Source organism: Halichoeres trimaculatus, unplaced genomic scaffold (genome assembly GCF_033239565.1).
Source record: "Halichoeres trimaculatus isolate MK-OKI-2021-1 unplaced genomic scaffold, fHalTri1.1 fHalTri1_scaffold_12, whole genome shotgun sequence".
Classification (NCBI taxonomy): domain Eukaryota; kingdom Metazoa; phylum Chordata; class Actinopteri; order Labriformes; family Labridae; genus Halichoeres; species Halichoeres trimaculatus.
Window position 1 is genome coordinate 5,491,730 of NW_027437190.1, and position 15,878 is coordinate 5,507,607.

At 38.5% G+C, this 15,878-nt stretch overlaps 1 protein-coding gene across 3 annotated transcripts in view; it reads right to left on the reverse strand.

Annotated features, from left to right (window-relative positions):
* Positions 1-15,834, reverse strand: part of vps13b (vacuolar protein sorting 13 homolog B) — a 411,975-nt gene extending 396,141 nt beyond the window's left edge. For 2 of the 3 annotated variants that reach the window (XM_074682783.1, XM_074682782.1), the window contains exons 1-3: positions 15,719-15,834; positions 14,520-14,677; positions 12,215-12,358 (exon numbers count right to left, since the gene is read on the reverse strand). In XM_074682783.1, the coding sequence (XP_074538884.1) occupies positions 12,215-12,358; positions 14,520-14,666 (291 nt within the window). In that variant the 5' untranslated portion in view covers positions 14,667-14,677; positions 15,719-15,834. Of the gene's footprint in view, positions 1-12,214; positions 12,359-12,681; positions 12,752-14,519; positions 14,678-15,718 lie in introns of those variants that run through there. The other variant, XM_074682784.1, reaches the window with a different exon arrangement.
* Between the last annotated feature and the right edge of the window lie 44 nt (positions 15,835-15,878).

Sequence of the window (15,878 nt, forward strand, 5' to 3'; positions counted from 1 at the left end):
TTCTCTGTACAAAACGTAGTTCTACAGGTTTTCTGTGTCAACAACATTAAATTCAGTTTATAGGTGGATATCTCTGGGTGTAAATTAACGGAAACAGAAATAAGAAAAAAATGCACGTCATGTGATGTTGATGTACTGTTTTGTTATATGTTATTGACTGAAGTAGGCCATCTAGTGTCTTAAAGTGGTAATAGTAGTAGTTTAAGTTGTTTGGAACCCTGTCGTAGTTATGAAGCCAGCCATGAGCCTGTACGTAACTTTTCTTTCATTTGCCTGTTCATTTGGAATTCTGTAACTGTGATATGTCTGTGATAAAAGCTAAAATTTTAATATGAAGCCAAGTTATACCGATGTATGCTAACTGCTAAAATATCAATCATGTACGTTAGCATCAAGCTAGCATTTTTTGTTAATTTCGTTTTTGGTAAATACGGACATTTATATCATGTTGAATGTATTGAATAATAATCTGGTGTGAGAGAGTAATGTACATTTCTTTGTATGTTCAGCTCTTCAGTAAAACTTATAGATGAAAATCCTGAATCAGAGTTTTCTTGGGAAACTGTTATAGAACTGCTAAGCTAAGATAGCTGCAGCAGACGAGTCGACATGAGGTCCTGCAGCTCTGGCATAATGTAAAGAATCAATAAGGGGAATCGTTAAGCACAAAGGCTAACAATATCAATGGATTGAACCATTTCTCACTGATACTTAACAGGAACCGGTTTTCGATTCCCATCCCTCCAATTGGAATATGAGCAGAAGAAAACTGAGCTTCTCACTCCTGACTCCAGTTCCCCCTCCTGTAAAGGTCTCCTGCCCTCTGAACACATCCATCAGCTCAACAAAAAATGAGCTGCTAATGGGTTTTTAATGAAACTGTGACAAACGCAGACGCCGTCACACCATGATTAAAGACAGGCTTTTGTTTTCTACAGTGGTATGTTAAACTCTCAGCGAGTTACTCTACATGGAAAACATTTAATTGCATGCAACAGCACACATCAATGGGTATATGGAGACCTCTGCATAGTCAGGGTAGAAGGAGAGTAAAGACCCAGACTCAAACACAGCAGAGTCCTGCAGCTGGAATCCATGGCTGATTGGAGGGATTAGAGCCCGAAATGAACCCAGATGAATATCACAATGTGTGACATTCTGAATAATTATCTCAATGAAAACAGCTCTATACGAAAAATGTGGTTTCTCTCCCCCCCTCCCTCACTCTCTTTCACCACCTCACCTTAAGTAACTGAATCCACTACTGGGAGAGAAAACACGTTTTGAAATGCACTTATGAAATGTTACAGCCATTGTGCTGCAGCCTCAGGACTAGACTCAAGTTTCTCTGTATTTTTAGAGGAAGTCTGGAGTCAGAGTAACATCAGGGAATGGAGGAAGTATTAACACGTCTATTCCAAAACAAAAAAAAGTTTCATTTTCAGTAAGCAGTGGATCAAATGAGGAAGTTATCTTCATAATTTCAGAATGTGAAGAGCTCCAAAGAAAGACATAACACCACATATTAAAAAGTGAATCAATTTGTAAACACTAAATGAATAACCTACATCATTTTGTTCATTTGGAAGTGTTAGTGTCAGAGATTTCATTCTAGGCTGACTTTTCAAACATGTGCCTTCTCTTTTACTCTAAGGGAGCCAATAATAGATCATGCTTATCAAAAAAAAAAAGGAAAACTATTATCAAATCTTTTTTTCAGCGAAAGGGGCTGTGAGAATAGATAGTATTTTTCTGGGATAAAGACTCCATTTCCCATGAGCACTTGCACCCACTGTTGTGAAGACATAATAATAATAATAATAATAATAATAACATGACTCTTACCAAGGCATACAAGTTTTTACGGGATACAAAGCAAAAAGGTAATATTTTTACTAATAGGAACATCAGTGACAACCAAACTTTGTAAACTCAGTTTGTAACATAGTAATAGTAACTGTCAATATTTGGTGTAATTCAGAGCACGGTGCTCTGAGACGTGTCCATAATGTGTAACATTAGTAAATCCTGGTTATGTCCTGCCGGTCATCTACCAAGCAGAGCTAACATAACCTCACTCTTCATTTTATTGATAGACTCTCAAGTTTGAACAGACCACTGCAGAATAACTGCTGACTGTGGGTTGGAATGAACATTAGCACAAACAGATTAGCTCCTGTGTTAGCCCTTAGCTTGTGCTCTATCTGTCCCCTGTTTATCTTTCTTCTGCTCTTCTGTTCTTTTTCTGTCTGACAGTTAGGCTCCAGTGTCCACCACCACTACAAAATTAATCACAGAAATCGTTAATCAATCCTGGCTGATCCGATCGGGAAGCTGAGAAATAAAATAGCCTTGGTGCTGACTTTGATCAGGCATATTTCTAGAAGGGAGACTTTTTCAAGATCACTCAGAAAGTTCTCACAGCCACAGGTACCCAGTTCCCAAATAGATCCACAACAGGGAAGAGGGCAACCTCTGACGTGCCAGGTGGGTCATCTGGTTTTTAAATTAGGTTCCATCTGTGAGGAAAAACCTGGCAGAGGAAAGAGTACAGATACGTTTACGTAAAGGATGGCTTTAGATCTCAACACCTGAGGCAAGTTACTGGTAGCAAAAGGAACTTAGCAGGGAAGAGTAATACGCCAAACATTAAAGTATATCTTGGTAGTTCCATGATACACATACTGTACAATATATAGTATTTGAATTGGTGCTAAAATAATCTGGTTTTACAAGCAAACACAACTCCTGATGAAACCTTCTTGGAGTTAGAAGACAGCTGCTCTGGTTAAAGTTTTCTGTTTGTCTGGTAAATCTCAGAAACAGTTTCCACAAATAGATTTATTTCTTTGTTGAAAAAAAGCTTATTTGGAATGGTATTTTCACCATGATTGTCAACACTGAAGTCTAAAGGCTATCGTTTTTTTCCTTCAATGTTTTCAGAACAAAATTGTTAAAAACAAATGACCTACAGTCAAAGTAACTGTAACTCCTAAATGTAAATTAAAGCCAGGAAAAAAAAGATTTCAGACAAACCAGCTATCAAAGATAATCAATGTGTCCTTTAATCAATTACTGAGACAGTGTTATATCAGCCTGGTGACTTCTTTGTATCTAAAAAGGTATGTTAATGATGCATACTTCAATATTTCTGCACCTGGAAGACCAACTCTCAAGAGGATAAGCGAAAAGAAAAGGACACAAAATGCTGACAAAGAGGAAAAGTGTCTGGGAGCTAAGAAAGACACAAATAGAAGAAGAATACAAGCGGGAATGTCGGGGGCAAAAAACAAAAGAGCATGAAACACAGAAAAAGAATGGGAAAGAGGGAAAAATTGTTCCTGATTTAGATCTAAGGGGCCCGAGTCCTTCAGATGTCTCCATCAACTAACCACAAACCCAGACTGAGCATGTGAGGCATGCTGCTTACGCTGGCAAAGCTATCCCCTAATGCTAATAACTGCAATGTGTTAGCAATAAAAAAACACAAAGACCTTTTCCATGTACACACACACACACACACACACTCTCACACACACAGACCTTAGACACTAACTACAGCACACATGGGGGTTTCCCTAACGCAGAGATGGGTTAAAAACCAACCAGTTCATTTCTGATGGGAAAATATCCAGTCCTTATCTCACGACTTTGTCTCTGTGGTTAACATTTGAGAGCATGTCCTGATTCACATAGTGATGAATTTAGAAGCTTACTTAAAGTTTAAAAGTAGCTTAGTATTTACAGGGTAATAATTGACTAATAGTGTGAAATCAGAGGTTAGAGTAATATCAGGCTGATCTTTCGACCCCATTTCTATAACAGTCAGTGAAGTTTGTAAGATGTTGCTAAACGTAATCCAACAGCAAACTGTTTATAAATGCTGAACAATATCAGAAGGTTTAGGAGCAACACATGCTGCTTTCCAGACAATGATGTCTTCAGGGATGTGACATATTTCAGCAAGACAATGTCAAACCACATTCTGCATCTTTAACAGTAGGGCTCTGAAGCAGAAGAGTCCAGGAGATGAATTGGCCTGCCTGCCATCCTGACTTGCCACCAATTCAAATGCATTTGGTGCATCACCACTAGGGTTGGAATGGTTTGTGAAAAAAACGTATCCGGTTTACTTGACTTGGTTAGGAGCGTATCGTTTGTTTCGTTTTTTTTCTTTGTTTTACTGCTCAGTTTGTGTTCAGTTCCGCTCATACCCATGCGCAACTTGAGGTGAAGGAGTACAGCAAGACAGTTGTGGAGGGTGAGCAGAGAAGACAAACAAGGTTAGAGGCCGCATCTGTCACATTGTATCACTCTGTTGTATGGGAGCACTTTGGATTAATGGTGATTTCTGATGACACCGGTGTGAAAGTGTGGATAAAACCAAGATTGAGTGTTGCAAACTTAGAGACTTTGCTGCTGTCTTATTCAGCCACTTTTCAGATTCCTCAAGTAACTTTTCTGTTTGCAGACTCTGACGTGGCGGTATGTTTTGATCTTAAGGGGCCATTTACATGACAGCGGTTTTAGGGTGAAACGCAAAAGTTTTGTTGCGTTTTCAGCTTCGCGTTTACACAGGAACGGCGTTTCAGTCGACCTGAAATGTAAACTTTTAACTAGGCCTCCAGATTTTTCTAAAACACTACCGTGTTGTGCTTGTGCTGCTCAATCTGCTTAATCTGCTGACTGTCTTTAACAAAATGAGCATCTGTTGATCCACTTCTGTTCTTAGCATTCACCAATACACCAGATGATCGGCTCAACTCTACTTCAGTGGAGATCTACCAAAAGCTGCTTCCGGACAAGACATTTATAGCGCCGAGTACAGGCCTGACATGCTTACTGCAGCATTTTCAGTCCATCAGCGTTTCCGTGTAAACGCAGACTTTTTCACAGCGGTCTCTCCCAGCTGCAGCCAGAGCAGACAACTAATTGCAAATGAATGCTCATGTGCTTGTCTCTTTTGGGTCACTTTTGCTGATCCCAAGCCCAGATAAAGGAAGAGTGTTGATATTCTGACATTTAAAAGAAAAGAATTGACAAAAAAATAATAATTTGCAGTTGTATATTTACAGTGCTTTTTCCCACTTTCTGTCTCACCTACGATGTTATTCCTCTCTCCTACAGCGTCCATGACAATTACATGCAAACGGCTTATTCTAAGATTGGATGATGGCGTCATTTAGTGACTCCTGGGACAGCCTATAGCGACTTTTCTTACTGAGGAGTTTGCATGTGGAAACTAGCGATTGCCTCATTCTTCCAGGATTTGTAGACTCGCTGACAACGTAAATTTTGGTTCTGCCTATCGGTTCCTGACAGTAACAGAAATCTGCTATCTGCATAAAATATGCAGGGTGTTATAGTTACATTAAAAAAATATTCTTTTACACTGAGCGCAGAAGAATACAGAAATATTACAGTTTTACAAAGTCAACATTGCCTTCAGAAAAAAGGTCTGTGAAGTTAAACTGATGACAAAGAAAGAAGTTAAGAGATGAAATGAAACAGAGCTGTGTTACTCCCACACATGACACAAACTCAGGGTCCAAGTTTCAACAACCTTACTTAAAGTGATTACTCTGATGTTTCGTGTTTGTTTTGAATTAGGACATAAAGTAAACGGTGTCCCTTAGTGAAACACAATATCTTCCTGGAATTGCTGGATTAAGTGGACAGATAAAGTGAATGATGGTCTTAAATGCTTGGTAATTGTCTCAAAGACTGCCGTATCAACGGGAGCCCTGTTCAAGCACTAAGCTTTATTGAGAGGTTTCTGTGGTCCGGATGGCCTCTAAGCGGGGATTAAAGACTGGAGCAGCAGCATCCAGTCCAGCAAAGTGATCACCAATTTGACTCACTGGACGCAGGAAGCCACTGATCTCAAACTCATCCACTGACTGCTTTCCTGTGTCTGAGGATTGTCTGAGGAGCTGATGTAACCTCATCCTGCCAGGAATCAATCCTGACTGCGACCCTGTGGGTTATGGAGCTGTGGCTGACTCACAGGCGGGGACGGCTGGATGGATGTCCCTCTGCTATGACAACACAGGCTACGTGTGCGTTGCCGTGTGCCGATTCTCTGAATCAAAACAACAGCAGCACGTTCACACATTCAAAGCTAAAAGTGCTGAGTTTTTATCAGTGATGTAGATGATGAACAGTCTGGTCACCTGGTGGGTGATGCTCTGTTTTATATCCAACTATTTCTCTGTATAGTTTACCTCTAATATGTGTTTTTATGCAATGACAGGGGGGTTGGATTTATCAAAATTATATTCTCTCAATAACCAAATCTTCACCTCCTGTCTGCTCAAGCCCAGAGACAAGGTCCTGCTGAGCTGATAAATCAGGCAGTTTATTGTGTAATCTCTGTTCATGAGGTCTCTCCTATGAGCAGGGGAATCAAAGGCAAGACTTTCAGCAGGTAAGACACAAACATCATCCAGTTTGTGCTTCTGCATGTTTCTGTCAGCAAACCTGTCAGCTGAACGACTAGGGATGGGTATTAATAAGGTTTAATTGATACCAATTCCCTTATCGATTCTGCTCATAGATCCATTTATCAATCCCCTTATCAATTCTTCCAGTGAATTTTACAGGTTTTCTGGGTCAACAACATTTAATTGATTTTATAAGTGAATAAATACAAAATTGGTCACTGGATATCCCTGGATGTAAATAAATGAAAACAAGTGAAAATTCCAAGTCGTGACGTTGATGTACTATTTTGTTGTATGTTTTCGACTAAAGTAGGCCAACTAATGTCTCAAAGTGGTCAAAGCATAATTCTAAGTTGTTTGGAATCTTGCTGAAGTTAGCCACGAGCCTGCACATTACTTTTCTTTCATTTTCTTGTTAGTATTTTGATATATGATTCTGTGATGAAAGTTGAAATTCTATCCTGAAACCCAAGTTATATGTATGCTAACTGCTAGCATGTCAATGCAATTTCACTACCATGAGGCTAGAGATAATAAAAATGTTGTCGTTGTGTATTTTTTCAGATCCAATAATGAGATAATTTTTTCATCATGTTTTTGGGAATGGTGATTTTTTTTTTTTTTTTAATGTGAATGTAAAAAAAGTCTTCACTCTAAATTTACGCAATGTGGTTTCAAAAACAAAAGAACAGCTAAGACTTCAATCCCAGGAGTAAAAAAGTGGTTACTTTTGTCAAGTTTTTGATAAAATAAAAACAAAACTTGCTTTATTTATCCATGTCATTTGTACTTATTGTATTCTATACAAAAAATAGGGGGGGTTATAAGAAATCATAAATCAATCTTTTTGTGGAAAAACTTCACATTTTTATTTTTGACCATATCGCCCGGCCCTAAATCCAGAACTCGTTTTTCTTTTTGTTGTTGTTTTTTGTTTTGTTTTTTTTTTGTTTTGCTGATATTAGATATCAATATTGAATCGGGACACCCCTATAACTGCTGTCCACTCAACTCCTCCCACCTCAAACTGAACATCAGGACGAGTTTACAAGTTTACAAGTTTATACTGAAACACAGTATAATATCACATCACTATAAGATAACCCCAACACAGAGAACTAGAGGTGTCCCAGTCCGATATTGATATTGGATATCGGTCCAATATTAGCAAAAAAACAAGTATCTGTATCGTATTGGAATGGATCTAAAATCTCCGTTATGGCAGTTTCTGTTACCCATTGGTTAATATTAAATGGGTCAGTTTTTCCTCAAACTTGCTGTTGCTGACTACTGTTCTCTGTTTGAATAATATCACTTAATCAAGCCTTTTCTAACATGACAGAGATACTACAAAATAAGTAAGAAAAGTATGCATGTTTAATGCTGGTATCGTATCAGATTAATATCGGTATCGGCCAATACTCAATGCTGCAGTATCTGTATCGTATCGGAAGTGAAAATGTAATATCGGGACATCCCTTCAGAGAACAGCCGTCGTCGATATGGGCAGTTTTGGTAAATCTGCTCAAACAGACAACTTCTACGATCTCCCTCCATCAGCCTCTCTTACAGCTAACAAGATACGAGACAGAGGCCTTATTAGTTCATCAAATAACTTGAGTTGTTTACAAAATGTCGATCTGCTAATGATGATAGATCTAAACCTAAAACCACATCAAATAATCCTCAGACTTAGCTTTAAAGCATCCACGCGGAGTGTTTCCAACCTGAACCCAGCGTGTTTAATTCTCCAACCTGTTCTCTAAAACCATAAAAAGTGTGCAACACATCTCCTACTGAAGCTCTTTTTACACTTCACACCCTCGTTAAAACTTATTTCAGTAACTACACCGTCAGCACAGGCTGAAACCTCCAACTGCTGTGAAACACCCAAACATTCACGGTTGCTGGAAACTTTAATTGCGAGCTGTTTTTTTTATAGATGGGCCCTGAAGAGCAATCTCAGTATCTGGAGTATTACCCATTTCCTCTCAAGGAATAACACAAACATCCAGAGGATCCAGATAATTCTGGTCCAATTACACAGGCCCTTATGAACCTCAAAGGATGTAAGGATCTGTAAGAGGCCGGCACTCAGGCTTTAACAGTAATTATGAAAACAAACCATATTAATTATAGCATTTATCATTTCCACTATTTGGCTGCAGAGGGAACCACCACAACGTTCCAGGCAAGAGAAATTACAGGATCTGCAAAACTTAAAAGCTAAATTTCCCGTGTTCTGATTATTTTTTCAGCTTATTTTTAATTCCTGTAGAACTCCATCAAAATATTTGACGTTTAAAGAAAAATGAAAGACAATGTTTTGCATCCTCTGGTCTCAGCTCTATTTAAATTCCACACGAGAGAAAAACTGTTGCTGTAAGTCTGGCTTTGCTCCAAACTGCTTCACTAAATACTCTTCCAAACTTCATTTGTAATTCCCTTGAATGAGTTCTTTAAGACTTATCAGAACTGGTTCAAGACCTTCAGATGTACCTGAATCAAGAAAATGAAAGGAAAGAAAAGTTTCATCAAACATAGATACACAATTAAATAAGAAACAGCTACCTGTGATGTTTATCCACCATCAGCTCTAAGCTCATGTGGTGTATGAGTAGCTGGTTCCGCTTGAAATGTGTGTTTCTGTGGATGGCTTTGAAACTTCAACCTGCCATAAAAGGCCATGATGAGCAACACTTTCAATCTGCATGGGTGGTGAATTTAAGGCTAGGCTCTTCTGCATAAAACAAATCTAAGCTGTGCTGTCTTCATACCAACTTTTAGAGGAGTAATTTGTCCCCTCTGGGCCTCTTTACATGTGTGTCAGTGTCTGAGTCTGCCTCAGCCCCCTACTCAGCCTGTATGTTGATGTTTTGGTTGTATCAGGACGTTTCTGGGCAGAGACTGTGGCTGTTTTCGAATTCGCATACTATACTAGCAGTGCCTACTGTTTCGACCAAAATGCAGTATGCAGTATGCAGTATGCGAACAAATGTCAGAGTTGCAGTATGAGAAAAACACCCGGATGACGTACTGAATCGGGAAAAATCCACAGTATGCATCGGACCAGTCTGCTTCGCCTACTGTTACCCACAATGCAACGTGCCTGGTCCCATATCAGAAGTGAAAATGGCTGAGGGCGGAGCAACAACAACCGGAGTAGCAGAGGAATATAAATATGAGAGCCATTTCTTTTTTTATCTTTAAATCCTCATCATCTCCACCACTGAAAGTTAATATAAAATGCTCTCTCTGGCAATATATTTGCAGATAAGTTACTCGTGGTTCGTTTATTTTCTACATTTTCAATAAAGTTTTTTGGGGAAAAAAAGTCGGCCGTAGCCAACTTCCGTTTTCTTCGAACTGAAAACCAGCGTAGCATACTACAAAAATTAACCCAACTGAACAGTCATACTGCATACTGCTTATGAAAGTAGTATGTAGTAGGCAGTGCCTACTACATACTACTTTAATAAGCAGTATGTAGTAGGCGAATTCGAAAACAGCCTAAGTGTGGTTACAACAGCCAATCACAGCGTTGATTAGTGAGTGGAAGAAGCTGTCCCAAGCAGCTGCAATAGTGGACTAAGGTTTTTTTTTTATTTGGAAAGCGGACGTTAACAAGGCCACAGCTGATCACAAAACTTCTTCTGTTGCATCTACTAATGATTTTAAAAAGGTGCAAAGTAACCTAATATAACAATTTTCTTGCAGCAACTAAGTGCAAGTTTTCTCTTGCTGTGTTGCCTGTATGCAGGCACAATAAGTACAACCTTACCTTACCACTTAACATAAGGGGTGCCACAAGCAGCACCACATAAAACTCCTTAACAGAAGAAATTTTTTGAAGCTGATGAAAATACAAAACAGAAATCGGTGCAACTGTAAAAGCATCTCAAACATTAAAGCGACAACGCTGTAGTCTAAAAAAAATCCATGTAGTCTGAATAAAATCCATGTCTTTTAGAAACTATGCTCCTCCTCTTGAGAACAAACTTCCTGATGTCCATCAAAGCTGTTTCTATACTTAGTATCAGCTCGTCTGGGGTAGGGCTAAACAATTAACCGAATTTAAACAGACATCGCAATGTAGTGCAATAGAATGCAGTTTTTTTAATCCCAAAGGCTGCAATTAAAAAAAATAATTAAGTGCATTTACTTGAGTTTGTGTTTTGTTACTGATGAGCGATCAGTAAGATTTTTTTACAAATGATATTTACATTTATGTTCACACAATGTTTCATTCTTCATTTTATAAAAAAGTGCATTTCACATGTTGAGGTACTTCAGTGGTGGAGCCAGAGATTTGGTCTTATTCACAATTAGGCACTTTATTCAGTGTGAGATTCAAATTTAAAAAGGAAGGATTCATATTTATTTTTCATATTACTGTTCATACCAGGCCTCTTGTTCTGTAGAGCTTTGTTTCTTTCTCTGATATTATTTAAGGTAAGTAATGATCATTTTATTACACGTCAACAAGGCTTGAAGTTAAATCAATCAGTCAATATTCTGCTGTGACTGTAATAGTTAAATCAAGATATGTTGTTTGTATCAATTCATCTCATTTCATCATAATATGTAGGCCTGGCCCAAAGGAAAGAGTTGTTTATATGTTGACAGAATGCTTTGTTGTGTTGCTCATGTTATATGCTTGTGTTTAGTGAATAATGTAGAAGATAGACAATCGCAATATTGGTAAAAGAAAAAAAAAAATCGCAATTTGATTATTTTTTTCAAATCCGTTCAGCCTTAATCTGGAGGTATGAATAATCAGTCTAACACTCTGGTTTGCTTGGTGCTTATTGTGCAAAACAGATGCACTTCAAGGTCAGGCTACATGTGAAAAAATAACCAAACCTGGTGGTAAATGAAATCAGTGTGTAGGTTAACCTGTCTGCAGCTCTGGATGTGGATCATTTATCGTTATCTGTGAGGGACTCAGCTGCAGGTTGCTCTGTTCCTCCTTCAGACCTGCTGAGAGCTCCACTCACTCCTCAGACTGTGACAGGCTCAGGCTGGAGTCTGACCGCAGCTTTTTAAAAGAGCTTGTTTTAAGATTATCTTGAGTTTTAATTACTATTCTAAATAACCTGAATGTAAATTATTAATGCTATTACAGCTCCTAAAAGTAACGTGTATCTGACAAATAACTCAAAGAAGGATGTATAAATTAAAAGTTTCAAACTCTAAAGTTACTCTCTCAGCTGTAAGCTTTCTGACTCGGTTTACTGTCGCTTTTCAAATGGCATGCAAAACTTTATTCCTCTCTACCTCTGTTGCTGTGTAATCCATCTCCAGCTCAGAGAAGTTCTCTTTTTTTGAACACAACATGTGAATCTGAACTGTGAACACTAAGGTACGTGTTATTTCAATAAAGTCAACACCTGATCAGGCGTATGCCGTACACAGCGATTTCTCAGGACACAAACATTTCATTGATCACATGAGAGCCTCGTCATGAGCTGGTTTCTGCTCCAGAGTGATGAACAAGGGACACCGTCAGAATGTAAATGCGATGACTCGTGGCTGGCTGCACGTTCTCTACAGGACTTCACTTTTCTCATGTGTTCCTCTGAACAACTCAACAACAAAGTGGAGATTGCATTCGGTAAAAGTCAAGATGTTTCCATTTGTTTGATAACCTTAAAATAAACCCTGGAAACTCTTTGGAAATTAAAGAGAAAACGGATGTTCAGAGCCGACCTCTGGTGCTGGGGGGATTTTAACGAAAGGAAGCACAGTCCTCCTGATAGACGATGACTAACCTGGGCGGCATCCTTCAGTTTCAGAATGCACTCCATTGTATTGATGGTGATGACGACAGGCTCTGAGCCTAACTTTGTCCAGGGCACGTGGATACGGAGCTCATGAATATGACCGCTCATGAAGGTAAAGGGCAGCTTCAGCTCCTGTGTGGTGGAAGGTGAAAGGAAATAATTAGGGTTAAAAGAAGTTTTGAGAACATTCAGAGCCCCAAAAACCTCAATCCTTTCTATGACATTATTGTTTGAAAGAAAGAGGTTAGTAAGAAAAACAACAGTTAAATAATCGCTACTGTGCTTTTTCAGACAAATTTTGTCAGAGAAAGATGAGTCACTTTTCTGCGTTTTGAACTATTTGCATGAGGATGAGTCCTGACAGCTGACAAAGCCAAACTAAAGGAGCACGTTTAGAGGAGAAGATGATCCACAGGATTTTTGCTGATTGACCTCCACCATGTTTCTCAACTCACTTCTCCTTATACAGGTGAGATAATGGTCGAACATGTTGGAACATCATCTGCATTTCAGTATACAGTTTGGATTTACAAATCTAAAAATAAACATTTAAAATATAAATGTTAAAATGTACTCTAGAGCAGTGTTTCCCAATCCTGGTTCTGGAGGACCCCTGCCCTGCATGTTTTTTATGTTCCTGACTCCAACACACCTGATTCAAATGAATGGCTCGTTATCAGGCTGGAGCAGAGCTTGATGACGAGCTGATCATTTCAATCAGGTGTGTTGGAGTCAGGATCATAAAAAACATGCAGGGCAGGGGGTCCCCAGGACCAGGATTGGGAAACACTGCCCTAGATAAATGAGCACACTCAATCCATAATAATCTCTTCAAACTTCTGTCTTCCATTCTCAAAATCAGACATGGTTAAAGTGCATTGGACTGAGTTTTGTCTTTTTGTTTTATCATTATTTTAACACTAGCTTCCTGTGAAACCAAAATCTGAAGTTTGTCCACTCAAAAAAAGTTCATTTAACTGTTTGCCATTAAAAGTAGGACTTCTCTGTTTGGGTGAAAGACGTGGTCAGTTGGGGTAACTAATAAATGTCAATGAGTGTAACCAATGTTTCTCAATAAAAACCTGATATTGTGTAAAAAAGTTACTATGAATATGATTTTATCAATCTATTACACTGTAAAAATGAAATCTAAAATGATTTTAAACCAAGTGACCCCAAAATAGAAAGAAAACAGTGATGTCTACAGCATAGTGGCTCTTTCAGTAAAATACAACCCATATTATCAAGTTTAGAAATGAAATATCTGGAACAGACCTTCAGATGATATTTCATAACAAATAACTTATTTCATCAGTAGACTTGCATAACCTGTAGGAAGGTGAATCATTTAATACTTCTCATGTTTTTGAAGTTACACTATTTGGAAATTCAATCGGACTGATTCTGTAATTGGTTAAAAAAATTGTAAAAATGTTATATAAACAGCTATGACACCATCATAAATACAAACTACACATTAAAACAAACATCTAACATGTTGCTTTTAACAAGTTGGAAGCATATTTTTGACTGTGACATCAACCTTTATTTGTCACTGCCCCATTTATCAACAAAGGAATGAGAAACAGATTGTCTTGCAGTCATTTGTTTTTGTTTGTTTGTTTTGTATAAACACCTGAGAGGAGTTTAGGAAAGGTTACACAGGTTCTGCTGACCAGGTCAGAGGGAGGTCTTTGCTGAACACACATCTTGACACCATTTAACGTGCTTATCATGTATCATGTTGCATCTTATTCAAGGTCACATGTTTTGTTTGTTCTATGTAATTTTATTTGGATGAAAGTTAGAAATGCAAGACGGCGCACAGTGCTCCAGACTAATTTTTTTTTTCTTACTCAGAGCATAGTTTCTCCTAACATAAAATCTTATAGGTGCATGGGTGTAAATGTTTACATGTCCTCACTGTACTTCAGGATTTGTCTCCTCTTCCCCACTGTTCACTGCTCACTGTTTACAAGAGTTACAAGACCCGCCTGTATTCACACATTAGCCAATCACAGTGGTCAAACCCCAAATTAAAGGCAGGTCAAACAACTTGAACTAATAACTGCATGTGATGGAACCAGTGGTGTGGTTCAAACACATTAAATATAATTTAATGAGCGTGGGCACAAAAACAACATTATTCCAAACTGCAGTGCAGGCTTTTATAACTGTTAATCATATCTGCATAGCACCGAAGAAGAGGATATACCACACTTACTGTTTATATTTGATGATTTCTTATCAAATGTGAAAATGCAGTCACTCATTGCAGGATACATTCACATACCTGTTCGAGCACATCCAGCTTCAGGTCCAGCTTGCTGAGCACCACATCTCCTCCCCAGAGGGACAGCTGCAGGTCAGACGGCTTCAGATTCTTGATGTATTTGTTCACATAGCTCATCAGGAGCGGTGTGACATAGGACTCCAACATCTTGCCCCTGTCTTAATACACAAATGTACAAAACATGGTGATGGTTTGCATGTTTTATTAGACCAACATCATTGTTGCTTCAAAGAAACAAAGTGAGACTGAGCTATGAAGCTTTGAACTGTGAAACTGTTTCCATTTGGATTTGTGATCTGGTCAAACTGGATTCCGTTACGGATTTTTTCACTCTTGTCTTACTATTAGGGCCCAAGGACCAAAGGTGACCAGAGCCCTCACCTGCTGGAACAACCTGTCGTAGGAATCTTTGTTCTCCTTTAAATCTCTTTAAAAACACCAATTCCCAAATTTCAGCTTTATTTTTTCTAAGGCAGGATCTTTTGTGATTAAAATTTATTTTTATTCTGATACTTTATTTGTTATTCCTTTTTATATTGTTTAATTGTCTTCTGTTATTTGTAGATTTTCCTTACATTTCTCATTCATTCTCTTCTACAGATCATCTTTATTATGTAAAGCACTTTGCTACCCTTCATTTCAGTTCATTACTGATATAACTTTATGTTTGGGTCAATCGTCCACTTAATCTGCATTTCACATGTTTGAGTTTTGGTTATCAGGCATCTAAAGACGTCTACATTACACACACTATTAGGCTACTAGCAGGCTTGAAGGGGAGGTTCGTCTTATTTACGCTGAAATTTGGTAAAAACAACAGCCTGTTCATGTCGTTTATATGATCCAAAGTTTAGAAATATAGTAGCTTACTTACAACTCCCAAAAGTGCCTGAACTAGCTCAGTTGTCACAGGTCATCACTGTTTAGGCAGATGCTAAAGACGCGAACAGTACTTAGTGACACCGAAAATAAAATGCATTACGATACAGCAGACATAAACTATAAAGGTGTATGATTTATCGCAATAAAAAGCTACATGGTAATATTCATATTCGGATATTTATCCACAGACAGGCTATGGTCCTCTGTCATTTTAGCTGAAGCTATGCTAAGCTAAGCTGAGAAGAAGTCCCTCTAACTTCAGTCTGTTCGGCTCAAATGTTCAAACACCTTTAAAAAATAAACCAGTCTGTTCTTACTTCACACCCGGTTCCGTGTTTTGAATATTTCTTTAATCCGTGGATCAATAAAACATCTTCGAGCCATCAAGTGTCGTTAGCCATAGCGCTCTACGGCAGCAGCACACACGTCATCGATAAACACCAACGCGGCTTCCGTACGCGCCGTGTTGCCTTTCTG